General features: G+C 38.4%; 1 protein-coding gene across 1 annotated transcript in view; it reads left to right on the top strand.

The window, feature by feature from the left end:
* SYTL5 (synaptotagmin like 5) overlaps positions 1-23,141 on the top strand; it is a 92,793-nt gene extending 69,652 nt beyond the window's left edge. The window contains exons 9-17 of the mRNA XM_051609126.1: positions 1,446-1,552; positions 9,569-9,634; positions 10,525-10,703; positions 11,542-11,644; positions 13,812-13,973; positions 17,135-17,243; positions 18,240-18,375; positions 20,934-21,142; positions 21,989-23,141. Of these exons, the coding sequence (XP_051465086.1) occupies positions 1,446-1,552; positions 9,569-9,634; positions 10,525-10,703; positions 11,542-11,644; positions 13,812-13,973; positions 17,135-17,243; positions 18,240-18,375; positions 20,934-21,142; positions 21,989-22,131 (1,214 nt within the window). The 3' untranslated portion in view covers positions 22,132-23,141. The remainder of the gene's footprint in view (positions 1-1,445; positions 1,553-9,568; positions 9,635-10,524; positions 10,704-11,541; positions 11,645-13,811; positions 13,974-17,134; positions 17,244-18,239; positions 18,376-20,933; positions 21,143-21,988) is intronic.
* The last annotated feature ends 1,033 nt before the right edge of the window (positions 23,142-24,174 follow it).

Raw genomic sequence — 24,174 nt, 5'->3', positions numbered from 1 at the left:
CTATAAAATGTTACCTACCTGCAATGTGTATAAAATACTACTGTGCTGCTGCCATTACATTCCACACCCACTTTGCCCAGAAGTAAAGAAACAAAGAGCTGTCGGAGAACAAGTCCCTTGCAGACTTCATGTAACATCATTTTTATATGTCTGCACTGAATCAGACAATTCAGCTGTAGTTCACCTCATTTCATTTGAGACTATTAGGTAAATGAGACTTGCACAGGAAGGTGTTGTCAGAGCCACTTTGCAAGAGGGTGGAGATCCTCCTTTTCATACCTGAAATAGGAGGCAGGAGCACCCTGCACTCTTCTGCTTCTCCCAGGTTGGCTTCTTACAGGACTAACAGGCTGGGTTCAGATTTACATGTTTCTCTCTGAAACACAGCAGGGCTGACCTTATTTCAGCTGAGTTTAGCCCAAAACAGACACCTGGTGGCATATCCCACAGAGCTGATCAAAGGAGATAATGTTCTTCATCTTAGATTTTTCCACTTGAAAGTATCAGAGTTTCTTTGAGGATATTGTACAGGATATTGCAAATCCAGCCAGAGGTACTACAGACTGCTACTTATTTGTGAAGTGAAAAATCTCCTGTTTCTGCTACCATTAAAAATTATTTTCCTAGTAGAAAATAACTTTCCTCATGTTACCAAAGCAGATGGATGCTCAGCAAAATTGCAGGCAACCTGGGAACAGGCATCAGACCCTTCATTGTCTCCTGTCACATCAGCTACAGCCCAGGTAGAAGATGAACAGTTAGCTACTTTGCAGATTCCTACCTGCAGGATCTCAAAGTATTCTCTTCCCCCTCTTTCTTTCTCAATAAATTGAATAGTTCCACAACACATTTCTATTGGGAGGACTAAGAAAATCTTTCTCCAAGACATCTTACATGTCTTATGCCTCTAGAGTGGATGAGACACCTGTAGGAAAAATAAATTTTTACAGGTCTTGAGGTTCATTTGCTTCCTTCTCCTTTTTGCACAGGGAACACCAGTAACAGTAGAAGTATTTTCTATGTCCATCTGTATCCCCAATTGCTTAATTCTTAAGCAGATGATAGGGGGAAGTTGTGTAGTGGTGGGAGATGTGATAATCACTGTGAACACTTGGACTGCAGGTTTTGCAATATTCCAGGCTGATAAGCCCAAAGTCAAAGCTTGAGCTATAGTATCATCCACAGGAGACAATTACAGCAGATAAGTAGTACAGGAGGAAAAGTATTGGCCAGAAGGCTGAACAGCATCAGAAAACATATTTTTTCCATTTATCATACTGATGTTCAGTTGTCATAGTTTGTGATAGATACCTGAAATACTGATTTGAAGTCTTTTCCTAAAAAAGCAATTGGGTATGAGACAACACTTACTAAAATGTGGACGATGAAGCAGATTATTTTTTTTAGGAATTACAGAAAAAATTTTAATTGTTTTTATTTTCCAGATCGTAGCCGATCTGAGATAGATCTGAGTGAATCTTTCTCTGAAGAACATGAGGACACACTGAGCATAAGAAGCAAATCTGTACCTAGTGCCTTAGATCAGGAACTGGTGAGTTATAAATAAGTAAATGTTTATATATTAGAAATCCTGTTTGTTCAAATGTACAAAATGAGCACTATATATATCTATCTGTATCAAATACAAGCAATACAGAACATTTTCTGGGTTATTTAATGAGTTTTTGAACAGCTTCATCTTCTGAATATATTGGCTATAGAGTGATTCTAATGAATAGCCACAGTTGCAATTTGTCATTGATTTGCCATTTTTTTAGTTTATAGGTGAAAGATACTGGCCTGAAAATAAATTTCAGGCACTATATTACACATGCTGCAATATTCTGTTAATCCATGCTTTCTTAGTTTTTCTTTTTGACATGGAGAAATATTATACTTTCAAGGCTTCAACCTTTTCTGGTTCTGATTTTCTGCTTATATATTTTTGAGCAAATGAAGTCCCAACTTTCTGTTCTGCCACTGTTGCTTGCCTCTTCTTTCTGCTCACTGTTTTCTCCCATACATCTCCATGCCTTTTTCAATGTCTTCTATGGGCTGCTTTTCCCAAAGTGGTTCACAACTTCCCCAAGATACACAAGTTGCAGATGTGCATCAATGTTACAAAAGAATCTTTAAGCTGCTAAATATGCATGACATTAAAAAAAGAGTTATTTAAATAGTTATTAATCTAATCATAGTTTGTTCTGAAGTTTCCAAATGTGTGCTTCTAGCTTAAAAAACACTTAAACCTTTGTGTTATGAGTTGTGTAATTTGTCTATTGTCATAGACCTTCCCTAACTCCTGCTCTTTTCAGAAAAGCATTGGCTGTGGGAGATGTATCCCCCTCTTGTAGCATTTTATACTTGTGGCTTGGTGGAAAACAATGCGTTTGAGTTCCCATCCATTTGTTAGATTGGAAGCACTCAGAATTTGCCTTCAGTGTTGTTTTGTTTGGGTTAATCTTTAAGGAAATAAAACAAGCTCTTCCTGTGCATCAGATTTCTGTGGAAGAAAAACTTAAAAAATAAGTGGTTTATTTCTACTTGTTCTTGATTAAGAAGTTAGAAAAGATTTCTGATTTTATGGTTGCCTTCTGCAAATACAGGCTTTACATATCTTTATATTAATTTCCTCTTCTAATTGCAAGTGGGTTGGTAGTTATCACCTAGGAATTTCTCTGAGGTAGGTGCCAGAGATGCCAAGTCCAGAGGGCTTTCTGTTCTTTGGTTTTTGTCTTCCTCATATTCAGAGCTCTTTTTTTTTTTTTTTTTTCCTCTCTTTCTTTTCTTGCTGACTCTGAATGAAATTTCAGATTGCAGCTCAGCAGCTCTCCAGCTTCTTTGCTAACACAGAGGACCTTTCTTGTGGCATAACCTTGATACTTAGTTGATCCAGGGTCTGTGAGAGTGCTTATTCCCCTCCTTTAAACTTCATTCATAACAGCATTTAAAGATCTCGGATTCTACCCATGTCCTTGCTTGCTCTGTCTTATGAAATCAATTGACTGCATTCATCAGCTGTAGTGTTACCATGTTTTTTAGTGTAGTTTCACTCACAGGAGTCCTTCAGAGTCTTGCCCTAGATTCATTATACATGCAGTCTTTTGAGATAAAGGTTGTATTCCTGCTGGAGTTTAGCTCCTTTGCAGCTCAATATAAGAGGCAAAAATAAAGATATCTGATGAAAATAGCAACAGCTGCTGCAGCCTGAAAAATATTGTACCTTATTTTCCCCTGGCCAGCTGATGGAGCAAGCTGAGGTCCTTAATTCTCTCGTTTCTGGGTGATGGGAGGTGACAGCAGTGGTGTGGAACGTGCCCCTTATCTAGAGAGGTGTGTGTTGAATTCCTAACCAAGAGTTGTTAATTACATGCTCAGCAGTTTTATTAGAAGTAATAGGATAATGTGCATTTTATAACCCCCACTGGAGACCATAAGCTAGCTCTAACTTTAATAAGCTAATAACACTTACCAATTATGTAGTTGCAGTTCTGAAACACCTCCTGAGGAACATAATCACTGTGGTACAAAATAAATTAAGGGCACAGGTTAAATGTAAACCATTTTTTTTAGGTTCAGATATCTGCTTACAGGCAAAAACTGGTAGTCAGCTAGATGTTGTTTGGACTTCTTGTGAGCCCTTGTTAATATTTGAGTACCTAAGCCTGCAACACCCCAACCTGAAGAAGTTTCATTACTTGTTTTTGTTTGTGGTTTTTTTACTGTAATTCAGCAATAAAAATGTGGCATTGTTTATTTTAAAGTCCACAGGTACATGAAGAGTTTTGCATGTGCTACCAGAATTGCTTCTTCCTGTTGTATGGGCAGGAAGGTTGTGTATTTTTGGGCCAAGTTTTAAACTTGGGCACATCATCTGAATTCTGAAGTCAGAGGAAAACAGAAGTGAAGGGTGGGAGGGTTTTTTTGTTGTTTTTATTCTAGGGTTTTTTTTTATTTTACTTTTGAAGGATTCATCACCCTCTCTGTCTCCCTGAAATAGTTAGCTCTGTGCCTGGGTCTCCATGGACTTATACCTTAGAATATAAAATATTCGTGACTTCTTTTTTCTGTGGAGTGGCAGCAGTGCCCTGGATAGATTAGAAAGCACAGAGACCCGCAGAGAAGGTTCATTGTGAAAACATGAAGCTGAGAAGCATTTTAGCTTTAGTATGTAAATTTGGGTCCCTGTAGTGATGGCTTGTCCTGATTTTCTTGTGTTTAATATTAAATATGCAGTTACAATTGGAAAATAGTAATAGAAAATTTTGCATCACTTTCAGCTGATTTTACTTCAGTCACTGTAGCAAAGATGGGGAGAAGTAACAGCTAGTTTTATGCATGCTAATGACAAATGCTCTCCAGACCTTGACCCAAGCTGTGATAGCTCAATTCTCCAGCAGCATTTCTTCTCTGCTCTGTTTTTTCCTGATTACCATAGAAGCCTTTGAGATGGCTGAGTCTGAATACAGTTCTTTCTTTAGTTTAGGAGAGTAAGAGCAACTAAACCATAGAGAGTGAGGTAGGTCACCACATGAGATTTTTATAGCTGCAAAGCAGGTATAAGGAAGTTGAATACTTTGCTTCCATTAAAACTAAAAGCAGAGTCTTTCGAAATACCTGCCATAAGGTTTAATGCTTTAACACTTGACATTTCCAAGCTACACTTGATAGGAAGATAGCGATCCTATAGAGACCTGCAACTAGTGGAGTCCCTCAGGGATCAGTGCTGGGTCCAGTCCTCTTCAACATCTTTATCAATGACCTTGATGACAGGACAGAGTGTCTTCTCAGCAAGCTTGCTGATGACATAAAGCTGGGAGGATTGGCAGGTTCACCTGAGGGCTGTGCTGCCATTCAGTGAGATTTGAACAGGCTGGAGAGCTGGGCAAAGAGGAACCTAATGAGGTTCAATAAGAGTAAGTGCACAGTCCTGCAACTGGGAAGGAACAACAAAATGCATCAGTACAGGCTAGAGAGCAGCTCCATGGAGAAGGACCTTGGAGTCCTGGTAGACAACAAGTTATCCACAGGGCAGCAATGTGCCCTTGTGGCCAGGAAGGCCAGTGGTATTTCGGGGTGCATTAAGAGGAGTGTCTCCAGTAGATCGAGGGAGGTTCTCCTCCCCCTCTACTCAGCCCTGGTGAGACCTGACTTGGAGTATTGTGTCCAGTTCTGGGCTCCCCAGTTCAAGAGGGACAAGAGTTTACTTGAGAGAGTCCAATGGAGGCTACAAGGATGATTGGGGGACTAGAACACCTGCCTTATGAGGAAAGGCTGAGAGACCTGGGGCTTTTCAGACTAGAGAGAAGACTGAGAGGGAATCTAATTAATGTCTATAAGTACATGAGGGCTGGGCATCAAAAAGGCAGGGACAGGCTCTTTTCACTGTGTCCTGTGGTAGGACAAGGGGCAATGGATTCAAATTCAAGCACAGGAAGTTCCATCTCAACATGAGGAAGAACTTCTTTACTGTGAGAATTACAGAGCACTGGAACAGGCACCCCAGAGAGGTTGTGGAGTCTCCTTCTCTGGAGACTTTCAAGACCTGTCTGGATGTCTTCCTGAGTGATCTGCCCTAGTTGTTTTGTTTTGTTTTGTTTTATTTTTATTTTGTCCTGCTCTGGCAGGGGGGTTGGACTCAAACTTCGGAGGTCCCTTCCAACCCCTAATATTCTGTGATTCTGTGATGTATATTGGTTTGTTGTTTTTTTCCTGAAACTTTAAGTAAAACTTAACTGCCCTATTAGGACCATCAACCAGATTTTAAGTTTCTATTTAGATTTTACTTTATTGCTTCTGTTTGAAAACGAGGGGGTTTTTTCTGTATATGAGCTAAAAATATTACAGTTCAGTCTTGCTTATTAAAAGTCAGGCACATATATGAAGCTGTGCACTTGGTGATCTTTCCTCAATTTTTAAATTATTAAAATAATACCAGAATTTAATTATTTTTAAAACATAGACATCAACTGGGTTTTTTGTTTACCTCTCAAATATATTCAGTGTGTATGATGGCAGGGCAAGTTTATTCCCATGTGGTTTGAGTAACCTGGGGCTTTAAGCACTGTCTGGTAGAAAGTAGGTCTGTGTTAATGATCACTCATTTCTTTTGTTAAGAATTTGAAAAATGTCTAAGATTTCTAAAGCTGAATTCCTGAATGCAAATAGTAGTAACTAGAATAATGTAATTCTCATGGGAATGTTAGTGGGAATGGAAGTGGATTTTGTTTATGTGCACAGTTGTTAGCCATGTAACGGTTTACACCTCCAGAATAAGATACGTAGTATGTGTGTCAAGCAATTGAACCCTGAAACCATAACAGTGTCTCTTCCACTTGTGCTGTGTGCCTGTGCGAAGATGTGGAAAATGTAAATCAAAATTCCTCTAGAGATTAGAATTTTGAATGCATCCTGCATCATCTGCTTAAAGTGAAAAATATATGAAACAAAACTAAGCAACAGAGGGTGACCAAAGACAGAGCAGAACATGGCAACTAAAATGCCTGCTTGTCATTTAGGATTATCTGGATGAAACAGAAGAAGATATTGATCTAGTGGCCTGTCATTATTCAAGGAAACACGGACATTTGATAAGTGGATTATCAACAGCAAGATCTTAAATAGAAAACATATGCTTTTTCTTCCACAAAAGATCATTGTTTCCAGAAAAAATAAAAAAAGAGTTCATACCCTTTTGCAGATTGTCTTTCATCCTGCACTTGAGAAACATCCTTTAACATTTGCATAGTTTTTCCATTATATTTTTTATGCTGTTCAAAGCTAAAATGTTGATCTCTGCCGTGCATGGAAAGGTAAAACCATTTTGGCTGCCAATCAGTAGATTTCCTCACATGCTCAGGTTACTCCCAAGCTGTCATGTGGAGAAGGCAAACCATAGATGTTTGCAGTGCATGACTGCTCAGCTTTGCAGAGAAGCACTTAATCTACTTGCAATGAAGAGTACAAGGCTGTGGTAGGATCTTCCATCTCAAACCATTTTCTGATTGTTCATCTTCTTGGGACACAAATACTCGTGTGTGTGTTTGCATACGTGTTACTTCTGTAGCATCATTGTCTGTCCCACAACCCAGCTTCTCCTCTTCTTGAGGACATGATTGCTATGCCACCCACATCTGAAAAGTATTTCTCTTCACAGTGAGGACGGGAATTCTTGGGGATTTTGGTGGTGAGAACTTTTCTACCTTTTGCAAACATTGGAGTATATTTCTGTTAAACCCTTTTGTTTGTTGCCATACCCACCTACTATATACTGTATATCAGATGTTCGAGTCTTGTGGTTGTCTTAATTGTTGCAACCTAATGTTGGTTTTAGAAGGATACCTGCCTTTTCAGGTTGTAACAGGTGCTTAAGATGCAACAAAATTGGTATAACAAGCCTAGTGCAGTTCCTTATGCAGTCTGATATTCACTGGAAAAGAAAATGGATTATAAAATTAGTCCTTAACGTGTCTAGTTTATGACTACCTGTTGTGTACTTAAGTTTTGGGATCTGACACTTAGGATGTGGGCAACTGATAGCATCTTCAGAAAAGTCACAGAGCCCACTCTGCTCCACTTATGCTCCTTCATAACTTGTGTCTAAAAATAGCTCTGGTCAGCATATAGAGTACCAAGTAAACTGCAACAAACTCCAGGTAGAAGATGGGAAAGCTGAAGAGGATGAAGAGATGAATCTGTAATACTAAAATGGAATAGAAAATTTAGTTCATGTCAGTAATCAATGAACTGTCCTTTCTACACTGCATTCCCATTATTCCCTATGGAAGCAGGACCCAGGGAATGTCCACTTAAGTTCTTTATCCCAAAGAGATGGAGTCAGCTGAATCCAAGCTTGGCTTACACGGGGAGGAGAAACGGCTGAGAAAATTTGCATCAGAGCATTTTGGTATCTTAGATGGGGTCATGTCCAGACCCTTTTCCCTTCTAACTTGCGTAGTTCACAGAAACAAACACAACAGAGATCTGTGACACTTCATACCAAATCAGACGAGCAAATGTAGCCTGCTAGCATTTGTCTAATTAGACCCACTTACCCAAGGTTGACTGTGACTCATTGTGTCCAATGCTTGCTGGATTTTACAGACAGAATTAATTTTATTTCCTCTGAATATTGATATGAGGATTGCAGATGCTTAAGTGCTTTCTCTGTTGAGGCTTCTAATTGAGGAACCACATGTAGAGAGCCTTCCCTCTACAGAATGCTGCTACAGGCAGCATTATGTCCATGCATTGGCTTTTGTCCTTTGGTGTAGATTTCCTTAAGCAGAGGTAGCTTTTCCACTGCTGTGGGTGTCAGATAACCTCACATCTCAATGCTCTTGTTTCTCTCTATTCACTATGACATGATTTTTAATGTCACTGCAATTCTATGGTAATGGCAAAGTTGTGAATGGCAAGCTGCTTCACCCTGCAAGAGAAGGACAATTTTACCTGTTCTTTGCTTATTCCCCTTTAGTGTGTGTTACTACTTACTAACATTCCCCCCTCTCTCGATTTTGCCTTTACTCTGCTTCTTGCAAGCATTTGAGCCTTCTACACTATTCAGATTTTTTCATGTATTTATCTGTCAAATACCTGTGTACTATTAAGTCACGTTGAAATAATGTTATTAATGGACAGCAGGCTCTAAATGCATTTTTTCTGTTTTCTTTCCTTTTTCAAATAATGAGAATTTAAAGTACAGTGTTGCTACTCTGACAATGAGCATTTGGGCTAAGGGAAGAAAAACCTCAGAGGGTTAAAGATGCTTGAAATCTGCCTGTAGCATGAGTGAGCTAAATGGAAATGGAAAGTGACATTGAGCAGGAGCTGTATCTCAGCACTAGGGTATTTTTCTTCATATTTTTCCCAAAGCTAGTGCATGAACTGTGTATTTCTTTTCCCCTGCATCCTTCACCTATTCCTCACCTAAACACATTAATGTAGTGTTGTCAAGACCCATCACATCAGTAAGACTGAGCTGTTCCAGTGCCTTACTGCAGCAGTAAGATACAATGCAAAACAAACATAAATCGTATTGAGGTACTAATACGAGGCTCTTCATCATCCATATGTGGTGGTTGTTTACTACTTACGAAACAGAAAAATGAGTAGATTTCCTAAGAACACTACATTCAGCATATGTGATAACCAGTGTAAATGCCACTGAACAGAAAATTAGGGGAGAAAAGTCAAGTACATCAAGTTCTACTAAATCTGTATTATTTTGTTTGTGGTTTGTAAGCACTTCAGAAATTGTGTCTCCATAAGTTCTAGGGTCAGATGTAATCTGTTTTTTTAAAACTTTCTGTTGGGTTTTTTCCCCAGTCATTTATCTCTCGCTGCCCACTTACCTAAGGATCCTTCCCTTTCCATTTCTTCCCTTTCCATTTCTTCCCTTTCCATTTCTTCCCTTTCCATTTCTTCCCTTCCCTTCCCTTCCCCCTTTCCTCTTTGCAATACAAACTTCCTTTACCCAACTGTATAGGTAAAGATTTATCACTGCACTTATTCTTTCTTACAGTATCTATCTGACACTCTTTTCATCTTTTGCACTGCCTCTTTAAAGAACTCTTCAGAAGGCTCCGACAGAAAATGGACATATTTAAATGTTCCTGAAACAGATGGTGATACTGTGAGTTCTCCTGAATCCTCTGCTTAGCTTACTTTTAAAGTTCCTCTCTCTTTTCTCCCTTTTTCTTGAAGACTGTACCTGTGTGTCTTGCAGAGTTCCTCTGTGTTAGGTTTGCTCAACAGCTCAAAAGGAAATGTGAGCCAGATTACTTGAATGCCTCTGGTTCTGGCAGTTTGCATACTGCTCTGGTTTTCTTTAAAAATATTTAGTTCTTTCCTAATTGTAATCTTTTGGAAGAGGAAGTCCTCATAGCAAAACTCTCTATGGCATGAGTGAAAAAAAAAAAAAGAGTGAGGGGTGATAAATTACGTTACAGTGGAAAATTTTGTAGGATTATTGGTAAATATTTTTGGCTTCAGGAAGATTGCAGAAATGGTGAGTAGTGAATTTTGGTCATTGTTTTTGAATTGCTAATGAGAGGTGTCACTTTAAACAAACGTGGATTTATACCACCTCCATTATGGGAAGCATCCTTACAACTTTTTCTAATGGTTCTGTCAGCAGTTGTTTTATGAGACTCAGTAAAAATTAGGGGGGCAGCTGAACCACGGCGGTGTTTGGTTTTGGGGGGTTTTTTTACTGCTGAGAACTCACACAAGCTTACAATTTATGTCGTCTGCATGCTCTTCAGTTCATGCATGAATTAAATGGTGGTAATTTAGATGTAGTCATGTTTGTAAATAGGTGTAAGTCCTGCATGGAAAAACATTAAGTGTCTAGACATTTTAACTACTATTAATTATAGTTCTTATTCCCTTTTACATCCTAACAAGTGTGACAATATTGCAAGGCTGTAGCTGTATGAAAAAGCTGTATGAAAAAAGCAGACTCTGGAAAAGAGTCATTTGTTAAAACCTCTAAGACCTTTTGTTTTTTTCCTCCCTGTCCAGACTAGCATTAACAGCATGTTGAGTGTGTATAGTGAAACTGGTGACTATGGCAACGTGAAGGTCAGTGGTGAAATCCTTCTCAACATCAACTACAGCTACAAAACAGGTGCCCTCAACATCCTAGTGAAAAGTTGCCGAAACCTGGCCATTGCAGATGAGAAGAAACAAAGGACCGATCCGTAAGCACAGAGAAGAATTTCCTTTTAAACTCTGCTAGGGGTGTCCTCCACCATGTCATCAACTGTAGCCAGTAGGGCTGTGATATGAGCCTGAGTACTCATAAGATCCCATTGCTATAGCCAGCATTCTGGTGATGGTTTATTTTGGATTCCCTGTGAAAGATGCATTTTTTATATGTTTATTAGGGCAAGGTATGCTTGTTCTGGTGAAGCAGTAAGATTACTTAAATTATCAACCTCTTTCATAGTAAAGGACAATAAATATGAAGGAATAGGGAAGCTGAATTGATTTCTTACTCCTAGAATCAAAACTAAATTATACCAGAGGAGTGGTGTTTTGGAAGGAGGGATGGAGATAACTTTGGTTTCACACATCCATAGATTCACTTTGTAAGGACCATGTTTTCTGAGCTTCTCATCGTAATTTTTAGTATAATATGTAAATCCTCTCATCAGGAAGTAGTAATTAGTGTCTCCAATCATGTTTAAGCCTATTGTACGTGAGGTATGTAGTTTTTAATTCTCTCATTTTCAGTTTGTGTTCTCATATGTAACCATTAAGTAACTGTATATTTAAAAAGGAAAAGCACTCTGCCTTTCTGACAATGAGTAAATTAATTTAGGTCTGCCTTTTCTTATTCTAATCCTATCTAACATTGCTGTATTTGTAGGTAAAGATCCTACCTTTCCATGTTTCAGATATTCTGTATTACATGTGTACATTATTTAGACTGCAAAAATTAATTTGCTCATATGTGCTGCTGATGCAGCCATGTTGGGTACATGCTCAAACTGGTCATTTTTATTCCTTGCTAATAATATACTATTTGATCTGCAGATATGTCAAAGCATACCTTCTGCCTGATAAATCCCGCCAAAGTAAACGCAAGACCAAAATTAAAAGTAACAGCACCAATCCAGAATTTAATGAAACGCTGAAGGTGAGAACACTGTCTCTCTCTCAGGCTGCAATGAATGTTTCACTTGTGCTCACAGGGGTTTTCTGTATGTGTTCCAGTATGGGGATTGGAATTTAGAAGCAATGCCTTGAAAGGGAAGGTATTTAAGCAGAAACATCTAATAATCCTGAGTTGTAGTTTCTGGCTTTCAGCATTGGGGAAGTGTTTTTGTTTGTTTTTCTCCTTTACAGGTAAAATTTCTATTAGTTTCCATGGATCTCTTTCAAAACTCTTGATGTTTCCAGCTAACCTGAGCTCAGAGTTTTTAAAAGCACCTTAAAGGTTTCCTAAACCCTAAGTTAGCAACTGTTGCTGAAGTAGATCTAGCTTAAAACTTCCCATCAAAATGATTTTCAAAGAGATTTTTCAGATATTAATTTATCTGGAGGCTTTAATTTATTTTTGAAGCAGAACTGACTTTGGTAAGAAAATGCCAACACTACCTACCTTCCTAAAGAGCTCTGGTGAAGTTCATTCTATTGCAAAAGACAATGGCAGAATACTTTCCTGAGGACTGGTGGAGCTCAAGGCCTGGGCTTCCTTGCCTTTTATCTGCATCCACTACAGAGGCTGAACTATTTTGAGCTCCTCACAAGCAGTTTATTCACCTCCTTTGCCCTGTGCTGCAAATGGGAATGGCAGAGTTTCTGCCCAGTTCACTGCCTGTCTGGCACCTGGACCTCAAGGTTTCTGGTGATTCCCTTTCCTGTTGACTGGCGAGAGCTATCCCAGCTGGCTGCCATGAGGCCAAAAACTCTTTTTAGTTTCTCCTGAAATTTTTTTTTAATAATTATTACTATTTTAAATTTCAGTGATTTTAAATTATGTTTCTTATAATAGAGGCTAATATATATTCCCTGGCCAGTGTACTTGGCTTAACCTGGCTACAAAACCATTTTGCAGATGTACGCACACTTGGTCTGGCCAGACAGCTTGCCAAGGGAGAATCTCTTGTATAGCCTCATTTTAAAATGGTTTGTGGTAGAGTTAATACTTTCCTGAACTGGAAAAACAAAACGGTGTTGGACTCTATTTAGCAAGTAATGTAGCACTAAACATGTTTTCAGGTAGGGAACTCAGTGAGGCTAGGACCTAAGCAGCTTGATAAAAATGCAAGTTGTAACAGAGATCTTACTTGAATTGTGGGTAGGTGAGCAAGAGCTACATCTGTTCATCCCAACTGTAACTACTGTTATGAAAAGAAAATAAAAATAACCAAATCCATCTGTATCTTCCCTGTTGGATTTTAATTCCATTGTTGCTAAATATGAAAACTCTCAATGTGGAACTGTTGGCATCTAGGATTAAACATTGTAGAAGTAGCTTTACATTAGTAACCTACTTGTGTGGCTCGCCAACTGACTTGGCTGTTTCAGCTTTTGGGTAATATGTGTGTGTGTGTCCAGACATTGTTTCTGATGCAAAAATGAAGGCATATGGGGCTCTTCAGCTAACATTAGGAGGAGAGTGAATTTCAGGGATTTAATTGGCCTTTTGCTAAAAGCAGAGTATGCAGAGTTAGAATTCCAGATGTTTCTAATTTTATGTGTATTTGCTTGAAGCTGGTGTTTCTTCAGAGGAATTTTTAATATCTTTCAAAACCAACAATGGTTACTAAAACTGGTACACTTGCTGCATGCTTTGCAGATGCAATTTTACTTGCTTTCAGAACAATTTTTGTCTAAGTTACAAAGACTCAGTTGAAAAGAAGTCACTATTTCTAGAATAGTAGTGTTTACCAGACTCTTTAGGGATGAAAGAACTAGTGGGGTTTCTTCTTAGGAACTAAACTTTGATGTTGATCTGCTTCTTTCACATAAACTTATAAGGAATTAACAAGTTCATAGTTTTAAACATAATAATTTACTTTAAAGTCATGAATACCCAGTAAATTATACAGAAAAACCCACAATTGTGATAGTAGCATTAATTACCATTGGATACATACAGTAAAGAGATTTAACATTATGAGCTTTTTTACTAGATCTGTCTTGTTTGCAAAGAAAACAACTCATGCTACATCTGTTAGCTGCTGTGGGCTTTGTGCAGTTGAGCTAGAGCTATTAAAGGCTCTGTGGAAAGTATTATTTCTGCTCCTTCTGAGAGTTTCTTTTTCTCTTTTTTTTTTTTTTTTTTTTTTGGTCGATAGTATGTCATCAGTCACACACAGCTAGAAACCAGGACCCTGCAGCTTTCTGTTTGGCACTATGACAGATTTGGACGCAACAGCTTCCTTGGGGAGGTGGAAATTCCGTTTGATTCCTGGAACTTTGAAAATCAGGGTGATGAGTGGTTTGTGCTCCAGCCCAAGGTAAGGGTTTCCAGGGGCTGGTGAAAGTGCTGCGAAGCAAATTTAGCAAAGCTTACTTATTTTTCCTTTGGAATGTGGTTATAAAATAAGTCTTTATGAGTGTCTAATATGGCAATAAAAATAGTATATTCTTTATTCAATCAAAACAATGGCTTTTAAAGTTCTCATGAAAACTTTACACAATTGACTACTTAAGAACAAACAAAAAAACCCCTACCTTTTAAATAAACTGTAAGTTCATCTTGTAATAAACCGCAGTGGAGAATTGACCTAGTAAAGAAATTATTTTTTTAAAATAGCACGTAAAGCAAAGGACTTTTCTACCACTCCCCTCCACACAACCCTTAACATTTTGTTAAAGAAATAGACCATTTTTTCCTTCAGTTCAAAGTGCTTTACACCTTTCAGCTGTGACAAAATGACTTCTTAATCTCTCATTCACCTTAGCTAGGAAGGTGTAAGATAAGGTTTCTCAGCAGGCAAATCCATTGGTCTGTGTGACATGACTTGCATTGTACTTAGCCAAGGATAGGATGTCTTCTGTCTCTAGGGCACCCCCTGCTTTTGCCAAAGGTGTTTACTTCTGCAAGAGATTGAAAGAACTACTGTAAATAAGAGGATTAAAGTCTTCTGGCTTGCTTGCTCCTGCAGCAGCCAGAATCCCAAGGAATTCCAGCCTGTTTAGATTGCCATTTCAGAAAGTGTATTTTTCTTTATTGTGGAAAAAATCCGAGGTTGTACTGCAAGTGAAGTGGAGATTGACTCAGATGATTTATTTGCTCTGTGTTCATTATATCTAAGGAAATAGCATTACATCTGGGGTTTCAGGAGGTTGTGTTTTGTTTGTACCTTTTTTCTCAGGTGGGAGATGGATCTGATTGCTGTGTAATTAATTTCTAGGTATAGCCCTTTGTGTAGCTTACATCTAAACTGTCACAAATTGACATTTTATTAGTTTGCCAGAAGATAGATAAGGAAATTGGTCTCTTCTTTGAATGCTTACACACCTCAGACTTTATAAGTGGCATGGAAGATAATTCCCAGTTTCTTAGTTCAGCTTTTGTAATAAGGGTGAACACCAGCTCTTCCTTCATGGTCCAGACCATGTGAGACCAGGAAGAGAAAGTGGCTAATGATGGTAAAGATCTTTCACTCAGCACTGTGTCCAGGCCAGGACTATACTCTTCTCCTTACAAGCATGCTTCATGTAAATTAATTCTGTTGAGTCTGCTCTTGAAGTAGAGAAATGCCTAGTACAGCTCTGGCTGGTGTCAGAAATTGCTCTTATTTAGTACCCTCTAGTCCACAGCAATAAGATACACATCTGGTATTTGTTTTGCTTGCAGTTTGTATGCAATATTGGTCTGAAATTGATCATCTTATTGTGCTGTGGTCTCATCTCATTTCAAGCTTTGTTGATTTGTGTGTGTATGGGTGGTTTCTTTTAATCCTAACTGGGGCAAAAAAATAAAGTCATGAGGCTTTCCAGCTCACCAAAAAAGTAATGTGGTGCTAAGCATTTCAACCATTCCAGCTGGAAGGTGTCTAATTATTTCCAAACCCATTAAAAGGATTTTTAAATCAGTTCTTTTTACCAAAGAAAGCAAACACAAAATTGGTCTTGTCTGCCTCCTAAATTGTTATAAATATGTTTCTAAACTTAGAATGCTGCTAGGATTTATGATCACCCAAGAGAATTTTTAAAAAATATTAATTATTGTGTTTTGAATTTAAAAAGAAAGCACAGGTTAATATACATACAAATTACATGCTGTTCTCCTATGGGAACTGTCTGATAGAGCCAGGAATGGCAGTGAAACATTTCCCAGGTTTTATTATAGTGCTTTATTTGTTCTACCATGAATCATTTAGCTGCTTTAGTGAAAAGTCTGGAGACTCTAAGACCTCTTTTTCTTCTGTGAGTATTTACTGTCTGTTTTCAAGAGGCTTGTGGTGAAATCAGAAAAAGAAAAGAAAATGGTTTTGTGGTTAAAGAGGGGACAGAGTCTAGAGCCATGTTATGCATGGGTTTTGGGGGGAGGCTGACCAATTGTGCCTGACCTGGGACCTTATGCCATTACTTACCCACCAGTAAAAAGGAAAAAAATAATCCTTGTAGCCTTTATGGGAAACTTGATCCTAAAGTTGCATAATGTAGACCGTAAGTGAGCTGCCTGACTGGCAAGATTTACATATTGTTTAAATTATTCCACAGCCATTTACTACAGGTTTTCTTTTGTAGCAAATGACATCAGACACTGGTGAAGACAGGGCTGTTTTCTCAGAGTCAGTGCAGAAATGCCCATATACCTGAGTTTTTCATAAATTTGGTCTCTAATGAGAATGTACAAGACTTCTTTCTTCACTGCACCATATTTTTCTAGATATCAGTTTGAAATGGCATAACGTGTTCTCTCTGTGTTGCATCTATGGTTCTTAAAATGTTGTTTCCATCTTCTTACAATGTGAATGGAAGTTCAGCATGTGTCAGTGAAAGCCTAACGTCCTTTTAACAAGGATGCTCTGAAGAGCACTAAATGCATTATTTCTGGGCAGGATTCAAATATTTCTAAAGCAAAAAGATGCAGAAATAGTAGCTGTGTAGAAAAGAAAAAAGAAACTGGGATTAAGAGCTTTCAAGAAGTTTTCATGTATTGGGCTGCATTCTGCTGTCTCCCCTTGCCTTTGTTCCCCACAGCTTTATTCCAAGAGTGACTCAGCAGTGACTCCTCTAAAATACATTAAACCAGCTACCTTTAAAAATCCTGACTGAGAGAAATAAGGGCTGAATGTCAGCTTAAATTAGCTACAGTTTTTATGTCCAGAAATAAATTTGAGGGTTTTTTCTGTTTGTTTGCTTCACTTAATGCATGATGGATATCTCTCTCTTCTGAATGTTCACTGAGCAGTGCCTAATGCCACATGGCTTTAATCTTCTGAGAGCTCGCACTCCCTAGCTCACAAAGTTTTAAAAAATGTGATTGCTTTCAGTCTGGAATCCAGATAAATCTGAAAGCGGGCTGGTATGTCTTGATATGTTTAAAAATGTTTCAGACACTATATTGGTACAACAAATTTAAAATCAAAAGGAGAAAGTTAGTGATTAACCCTAGCTGGACTACAGGATTTTTTTTTGTTTGCTTGTTTGTTTGTTTTTTCAGGTGGAGGTTGTGGCAGACGTTGGGCTTCAGTATAAAGGAGAATTGACAGTTGTTTTACGTTACATTCCCCCAGACAGAAACCTAATGCTTCCCCTCGGGCAGTTCCAAGGTATAAAATCAAACATTAATGGCAGTGCATGGTAACATTCCTCTGAGTATTAAAAATACTCACCTAGAGTGGAATAACAGTATTAGTGAAGTAAAGTCATACTTAAATATGGCACTTGTCTCTATCTGTGAAAATTTTGAACTGAGTATGTTTCTCCTGCTCGTTCCTCTTCTCTTACATTGAATTTAGGGAGAGAGGAGGGAAGAGGAGTGTGCAGCCAAGTGTTGATGCATGACTAATTAAAAAAAAATTCAGACATAAGGTAATATGATCAAGGGCAGCCATGTAGAAATAAATTATTTGCATCATAATTTGTGGGTTCTTTGTTCAGCTAGTTCTCTACAGTGTATAGCTGATGAAAGTGATAGATCTAGTTCTTCATGCTTAATTTTCCTGATGCTTACCTATCTCCTCATTTTCACACTTTTTTCACACTGCATTAGCTCTGTTCAGTTTTACTGTATTACTGGAATACAGTTCTGGAAAGTGTTCTTTGAATTCTTTAGTGTAAGCCATTTCTTCATCAATGAACAGGGGAAAATATTTACTAACTCTTTGCATGTTTAGCAGCATGAAGAACAGTATTCATCTGTGAAAGCAATCACTGGGTAGCGCCTGAGTGTACACGGATGTACCAGACATGGGCAAATCACTATCTTAGTGAAGTAGTGCTTTTTAGCATTAGGATTTGATTACTATATTTAATAGACTTCTTTCTTTGGTGTGTTTGGTTTGGTTTGGGTTTGTTGTTTTTTTTTTTTTGCAGATGACATTCCCTCTGCTAGCAGTTAATTCCAAGGTTTTCTCTCTTAAAAGATAATTGTTAGTTTCTCTAGCCCTAGAAAATCAGAATCTCCTCACAAGGAATACTTTAATGTCATTGCAGTAAATTACTTTTTAAAAAATCTAGCCAAGACAATTTACATTTCCACATCAGTCTTGAAGTATACATATATAAATTCTGATGATGATGTTGCTACTCTGTTCTATGCATAGGAAAGAAGAGCTTCAAAAAAGGAAAAAAGGGAAGCTCTCACATGCCATCTGGAGGTATACTAGAAGTCCTCATCAAAGAAGCAAAGAATTTAACAGCAGTGAAATCAGGAGGCACATCTGACACTTTTGTGAAAGGGTCTGTGGTTTTTTTCCTCATTTCTTTTTTTTTTTAATGACTGCACTGAATCGTATTTTGGCTGTATCTGTGTACGTGTTGGTATGGAGTGTCAGTCCTCAAAAGCAACTGGCACCTTGAAATGGTATGCTGAAGAGAAGGATGTTGTGGAATAAGGGCAGAGAGGTACCATTTGTTCCATTAGTTAAATACAATTGTATTTGAATACCACCCAGCCAAGAAATAGAATTGTTCATACATAAAGATCCAGTGTGCTAATGTGTATGATGTTATAGAGTATAACTTTTGGTAAAAGAGAACACCTCCACTGAGTCAGCAGAGAGAGGCAGGTGTAATATTCATCACTCCTGGAGGTAAGAAATTGTAAATTAGGGCTCTCACACTGGCGATGATACTTGATCTGATGGTGACATTTACATTTTCAGGAAACTGAAACAGTACATGTATTTTTTACTAAGAAGCTTAGCCAGATTACATCCTGAATAAGAAACTTCTTTTCAGGAAGATAGAAGTCTGTTTGGATTCCTTGTAAAACTGCAAATAGCACCTATAAAAAGCTGACATGTTCCATCAAGCTGAGATGGTTGTGAACCAAAACATGCAGAAAGAGAAAATTCATAATGGGTGTGAGAAAATTCTGTTTTGATTGAAGTAAATCTGCTAAATGAGAAAAGATTTTTCTCTCTTGTACTATAAATATGTTGGGTTTTCTTCTAGTGCTTAATTGGAAAGCATTTTGCATGTAGTACAGTGTCAGGGAGCACATTTAAACCCTGAGGGTTTCCAGTAAGTCTGTCACTGACTTCAAATGTAGTGTCTTAACTCTAATTGTGTCTTGTTAACTCTTAATGTTCTTTGGTGGAAGGTGCTTAAAAATTCTCCTCTGATGAATTTCAGGTTTGATCTTAACAATGCATAGTTTTGAAAAATTTAAGGTTTGTGTCACTTATGTTCCTGTATGCATATGGGTACATAAAAAAATACACATAGTATGACATACATGCACCTTTTTATTAGATAAGAAGCACTTTGTGTTGGACAGTTGAAATCCAAACTATACAGAAAATGCTACATTTAGGATATACTGTGTTTGAATAAAATGAACATAATCCTGCATGCCTTGTTATAATGTATTTCTCATTTATATAAGCCGTGTGATTGAGATTGTTATAGTTAGGAAATAATTATCACTTATAATATTTTTCTCTGCCAGTTTTTGCCCTCACTGCTAGCTTTTGGAATTGCTGATTTTTAGATATGCTCTAGGACATTTGTAATGGTTTGAGTATTGTTACTAAATGGCAACCATAGAAAACATCCTGGCTTTAATTCCTCGGTGTAGCTGAGAATTTATCTCCATCTTGTAGTGAGCTTCAAGCTATCACTAAGTTCACTCGCTTAATGTAGAAAAGAGTTTGAGCTATTCTTCCTGTGTATTTGTTCTCCCATGCCATCCCTCTTTTCCTGATACATGTGAAGTCATTTGCTTTTACTGAAAATGGACTGTCTGATCCCACTATGACTTGTTCCCACTTGGAGCTTGCAAGAGACTTCAGGGAGAAAGTGTTGTCAAAGCCTATTTACCTTAGCAGTAGCAATGTGTTGCCAAGGATTCTCCAGACTATCCTTAGTCAGTGGTGTCTGCTGTTGCTGACATGGATTATTCTGTGCTGTGGAGCAGTGGTCCATTTTCCTTGGACTATTGGTCTGTCATGTGTCATGGCCAAATGCATAATCAAGTTGCCATGAGGCAGTTGAGGTGCTGCAGTGGTCTAATCTGCGCTGTTAATTTGAGGCTATTTCGCCTAGTTAGCCCACAGTTAGCCTACTGTAGTGAACTAGTTCATGTTTATTGTCAAGTAAAAACCTGCACAGGAATCCTGATCGAGGTCTAAGTGATGTAATTTGTTCGTATGTCTGACCCTTTAGTATTTATGGGCAACCACATAATTATTCCATCAACTTTCCTGAAGGAGGTGAAGGTCCAGACTCTGAAAAATTGTAGAGACCTGATTTTCCACTAGATTATTCAGTTCTTTTAGTTTCACTAAGGGAATTACCCTCTAAAAGTAAAATGTGAAGAGTCAGACTTTACAGCATTTGCGTTTCTGCACTCAGTAGGACTTCAGGCAACTCAAATTAATGCTACTGAACTTCCTTCCTTATCAGTAATTTTCATTTGTTTCTGGAGGACTTTCTGTCTTGCTTTGAGAAGGGAACTGGGCAAGGAGACTCCCTGGGCCCCTTTTAGCCAGCATTTTTATTATTGTCTAGTTTGAACCTCACTGAAATAAAAAGTTTGTGCTTAAAACCCAAGACTTGAAGCAAGGAGATGTAATTCAAATTTCTGCTACTGTAACTGTGAAAACATTCTGACATTGTAAATGTAAGAACAAAAGGAGCACAAACGCAAAATACACTTCAGAGAGATGCTTAATTTAATAACAGTGGGGAGATGGGATCCTCATCCCGGTCAAGTCTCTACATGTTTTAAGTCTTTGTGAATATTATGTGATGACCCATCTACATATTCAATTTTCCTTTTCTGTATTTCCCAGATACCTGCTCCCAGATGACAGCAAAGCTACAAAACACAAAACGCCTATAATAAAAAAGAGTGTGAACCCCCAGTGGAATCATACCTTTGCTTTCAGTGGCTTGAGTTCAAGGGATATACATAACGTCTGCTTAGAGCTGACTGTGTGGGACAAGGAGTCACTCTCCAGTAATATTTTTTTGGGAGGTGTTCGTCTGAGCACTGGAAATGGTAAGGTTCCATCTGACTCATCATTGCTTTTCTTATTCTGCTCTCCTTCTTCCTTGCCCCATGTGATTCATGTATATAAAGGGCAGAAATGTTGCTGAGTAGATGGAAAGCATATGGGAACTTAGGGAAATTTAAAAGGGAAGGCAACATGCAACCTGTAAATGATGTAGCTCTTTCCTCCGTTGAGTGAGACACAAAAATTTGGTGCCAAGTTGTGTTTCTGCACAGTCTAGAAGAGCTGGGAATACTTGGAAGCATTTCTTAGCATCCTGGTGAGGAGGAGAGGATTACTTTTGTCCAGCAGTAGCCTTTCTGCTGATGATGGTGTGATCTGGAAGAGATGTGAATCCATTCCTCCTCAGTAAGGATAAATGCAGAGTGGGGAGGTTTAGGTACCTCTGTTCATGGGCCACAAAGGAGTGCAATGACAAAGTTGTGCTCTCCAGGAGCTACCTGTTTTCTGCATGACTCCCCGTACAGGTGGTAGTGTAAAGTGCTTGTCATCTTTCTTGTACACTGTTGGAGCGAATGAGGGAGGATATAACAAGGGCAATGGGTACAAGTTGGAACATAGGAAGTTCCTTTTAAATATGAGGGAAAACTTCTTTGCAGTGAGGGTGACAGAGCACTGGAACAGGCTGCCCAGGGAGGTTGTGGAGTCTCCATCTCTGGAGATACTAAAAACCTGCCTGGATACAGTCCTGTGTAAAGTGCTCTAGGTTATCCTACTTCAGTGGGAGAGTTGGACAGGAGGATCTCTAGAGGTTCCTTCCAACTCCAGCAATTCCATGATTAAGTAACTGCTTACTAATATGGCAAAATGCCTCCTGCTTTTATAATTGCCAGGTGTCAGTAATGGCAAGGAGGTTGACTGGATGGACTCTCAAGGGGAAGAACAGCATCTCTGGCAGAAGATGATTGACAGTCCAGGAGCTCCTGTGGAGGGAATACTAATGCTGAGATCCAGCATGGGAAAACGCAGACTCTGAAAGACTTTTCTGAGGGGTACCATAGGTACTCCTGACTTCACTGGTGTTCAAGCTCTTGTCACTTTACCCATATGGGGAAGAGTTGTGCTCTTTGCCTTGGATAGTAAGACTCTGAGTGAGATTTTAAAGCATTCTGCACTTTCACACACACAGTTTTAAACCAGGCTTCTTGTACGGGTTATATTTCTCCTGAAGCCACTGAGAATTTGACCTTGTACAGAGATCGGATTGGCTTTCTCTGTCCCTTCTGGTGACTAATGGACACCTCTGCCTGTGGGGTGCATGGAGAGAGCAAATTCTCTAGTGAGTAATTTATTAAGTAATGTCTGGTTTACATATCTCCTTCTGGGTCCAAGATGGCCTAGAAGACAGGAATGATACAGTACAAGCAGATTCAGAAGGAGTCTGTGTTTTGGTAGTTGAAAGAAAAGAAGCCATAACGTTCTGAAGGATAACAATGCTTCTTCTTCATGTTTGCTTGTTGGGCTGTGCAGTGGGCAGGATGGCAGGCTTGGGACCAAGTAGCTCGCCAAAGGAAGGCCAATGCCCTGTGTCTCCCACTAGAAACTGGCAGCAGGTGAGCTGATGTATGGTGCCAGTGTTCTGGCATTCTCTGGGTTATTTTAATGCACTGTATAAATGGCAGACTTGGTTGGAAATAATCAAAGAGCCTCTAATGAAAATAAATTGCAACAAATCCCTAGTTTCCAGAACTACGTAGTGTTCCTGTGTTTTTCATTCAGTCAACAGCTCTAGCCAGTATCTTCCAGTTGAGCACAGGGAATGTGTTCACATGCCTGATCCCATCCGACCAGTCGCTGAGATGAGACGTGTGCTGAGTTTGGGCATCATTAGCTAAGACACAGATCCAATAGTGAAGTGATGTGATTTAAACACATGCCAAAATGATTTGTACAACTGTGGAATTTTCTCTGAATGGGCAGGGATCCCATTCTGACGTGCCATGCATGTTAATTAGTCACCAGAGTAGGACTTTATTTTCTCCTAAACATCCCCCTGTGAGTTACCAGTGGATTTAATAGTAAGAGTCAGTTTTGGCCAGTTCAATCATTAACCTCATGAACCATGACTGTTGTTCAACAGTAATTTTGCTATTTGTTTTCCTAAAGCAATTTTACACCTACTTTGATCATACATCCTTTGGGGATTTACACAGATTATAAGTGAAGAGAGTGCTGTTTTGAATGTGTGTTGTGGGCTACTCCTACCATAATGAGATAGGATTGTGATTTTTTTTCAAGGACAGTACATGTCTCCTTGCAAGACTGGATAATCATGTAATTGCATGTCATGTGATTGCTCAGCATATAAGACAAAGGAAGATCAGTAAACTCAGTCAACAATATTTCTTCTGAGTATCCAGAATTAGAATAGTTTCCAATTTGAACTGGTAAATTAATCTATAGCTATTCTTATCTTTTTTATTTTGTACCCCAAATGTTTTATTTTTGGAAGCTGTATAGTATTAGTACTAAGGAAACAAACTGGGATATATGGAAACAATTCTTACGTAAACTACTAGAAAAAGACTACTGGAAAAAAAAACAAACTTTCAAAGAATGTATCATCAGAACACCAGTATAAAGAATAAAGAACATAATATCTAACTTCTTGGACAGATACAGGTGGTGTTCTTCACAATTCAGAAACTGCAAGAAATCTAGATTGAACAACAGAATACAAACTGATAACTAAGCAGCTACAGCTGGAAATTTTGTCATCTGTAGCTGTCCTAGTGTACAATTATGTACATGTATTTGGAGTTGAATCCAAAACCTTAAAATTTAATGCCCATTCCTTTTTTCTTTCTTTCCTCCCTCCCTGCTCCCCCCAAGATTTTTTTATACTGGTTGTGGTTTGAGTGGCTTGAAACTGGGCAAGTTTACAAGCAGGCTTTTAAAATCCTAATATTATTGGATTAAAAAATGTTTTTGTTAAAAATGGTATCTTAGTTTTAATAAAACAATTTGTTTCATTATGAATATTACTAATATATTTCTTTTAAAATTCTGGTATTACTTT

This window comes from Apus apus, chromosome 1 (assembly GCF_020740795.1).
Source record: "Apus apus isolate bApuApu2 chromosome 1, bApuApu2.pri.cur, whole genome shotgun sequence".
NCBI classification, from domain to species: Eukaryota; Metazoa; Chordata; class Aves; order Apodiformes; family Apodidae; genus Apus; species Apus apus.
The sequence above is the reverse complement of the archived record's forward strand: the minus strand, read 5'-3'. Positions and strand labels throughout refer to the sequence as shown.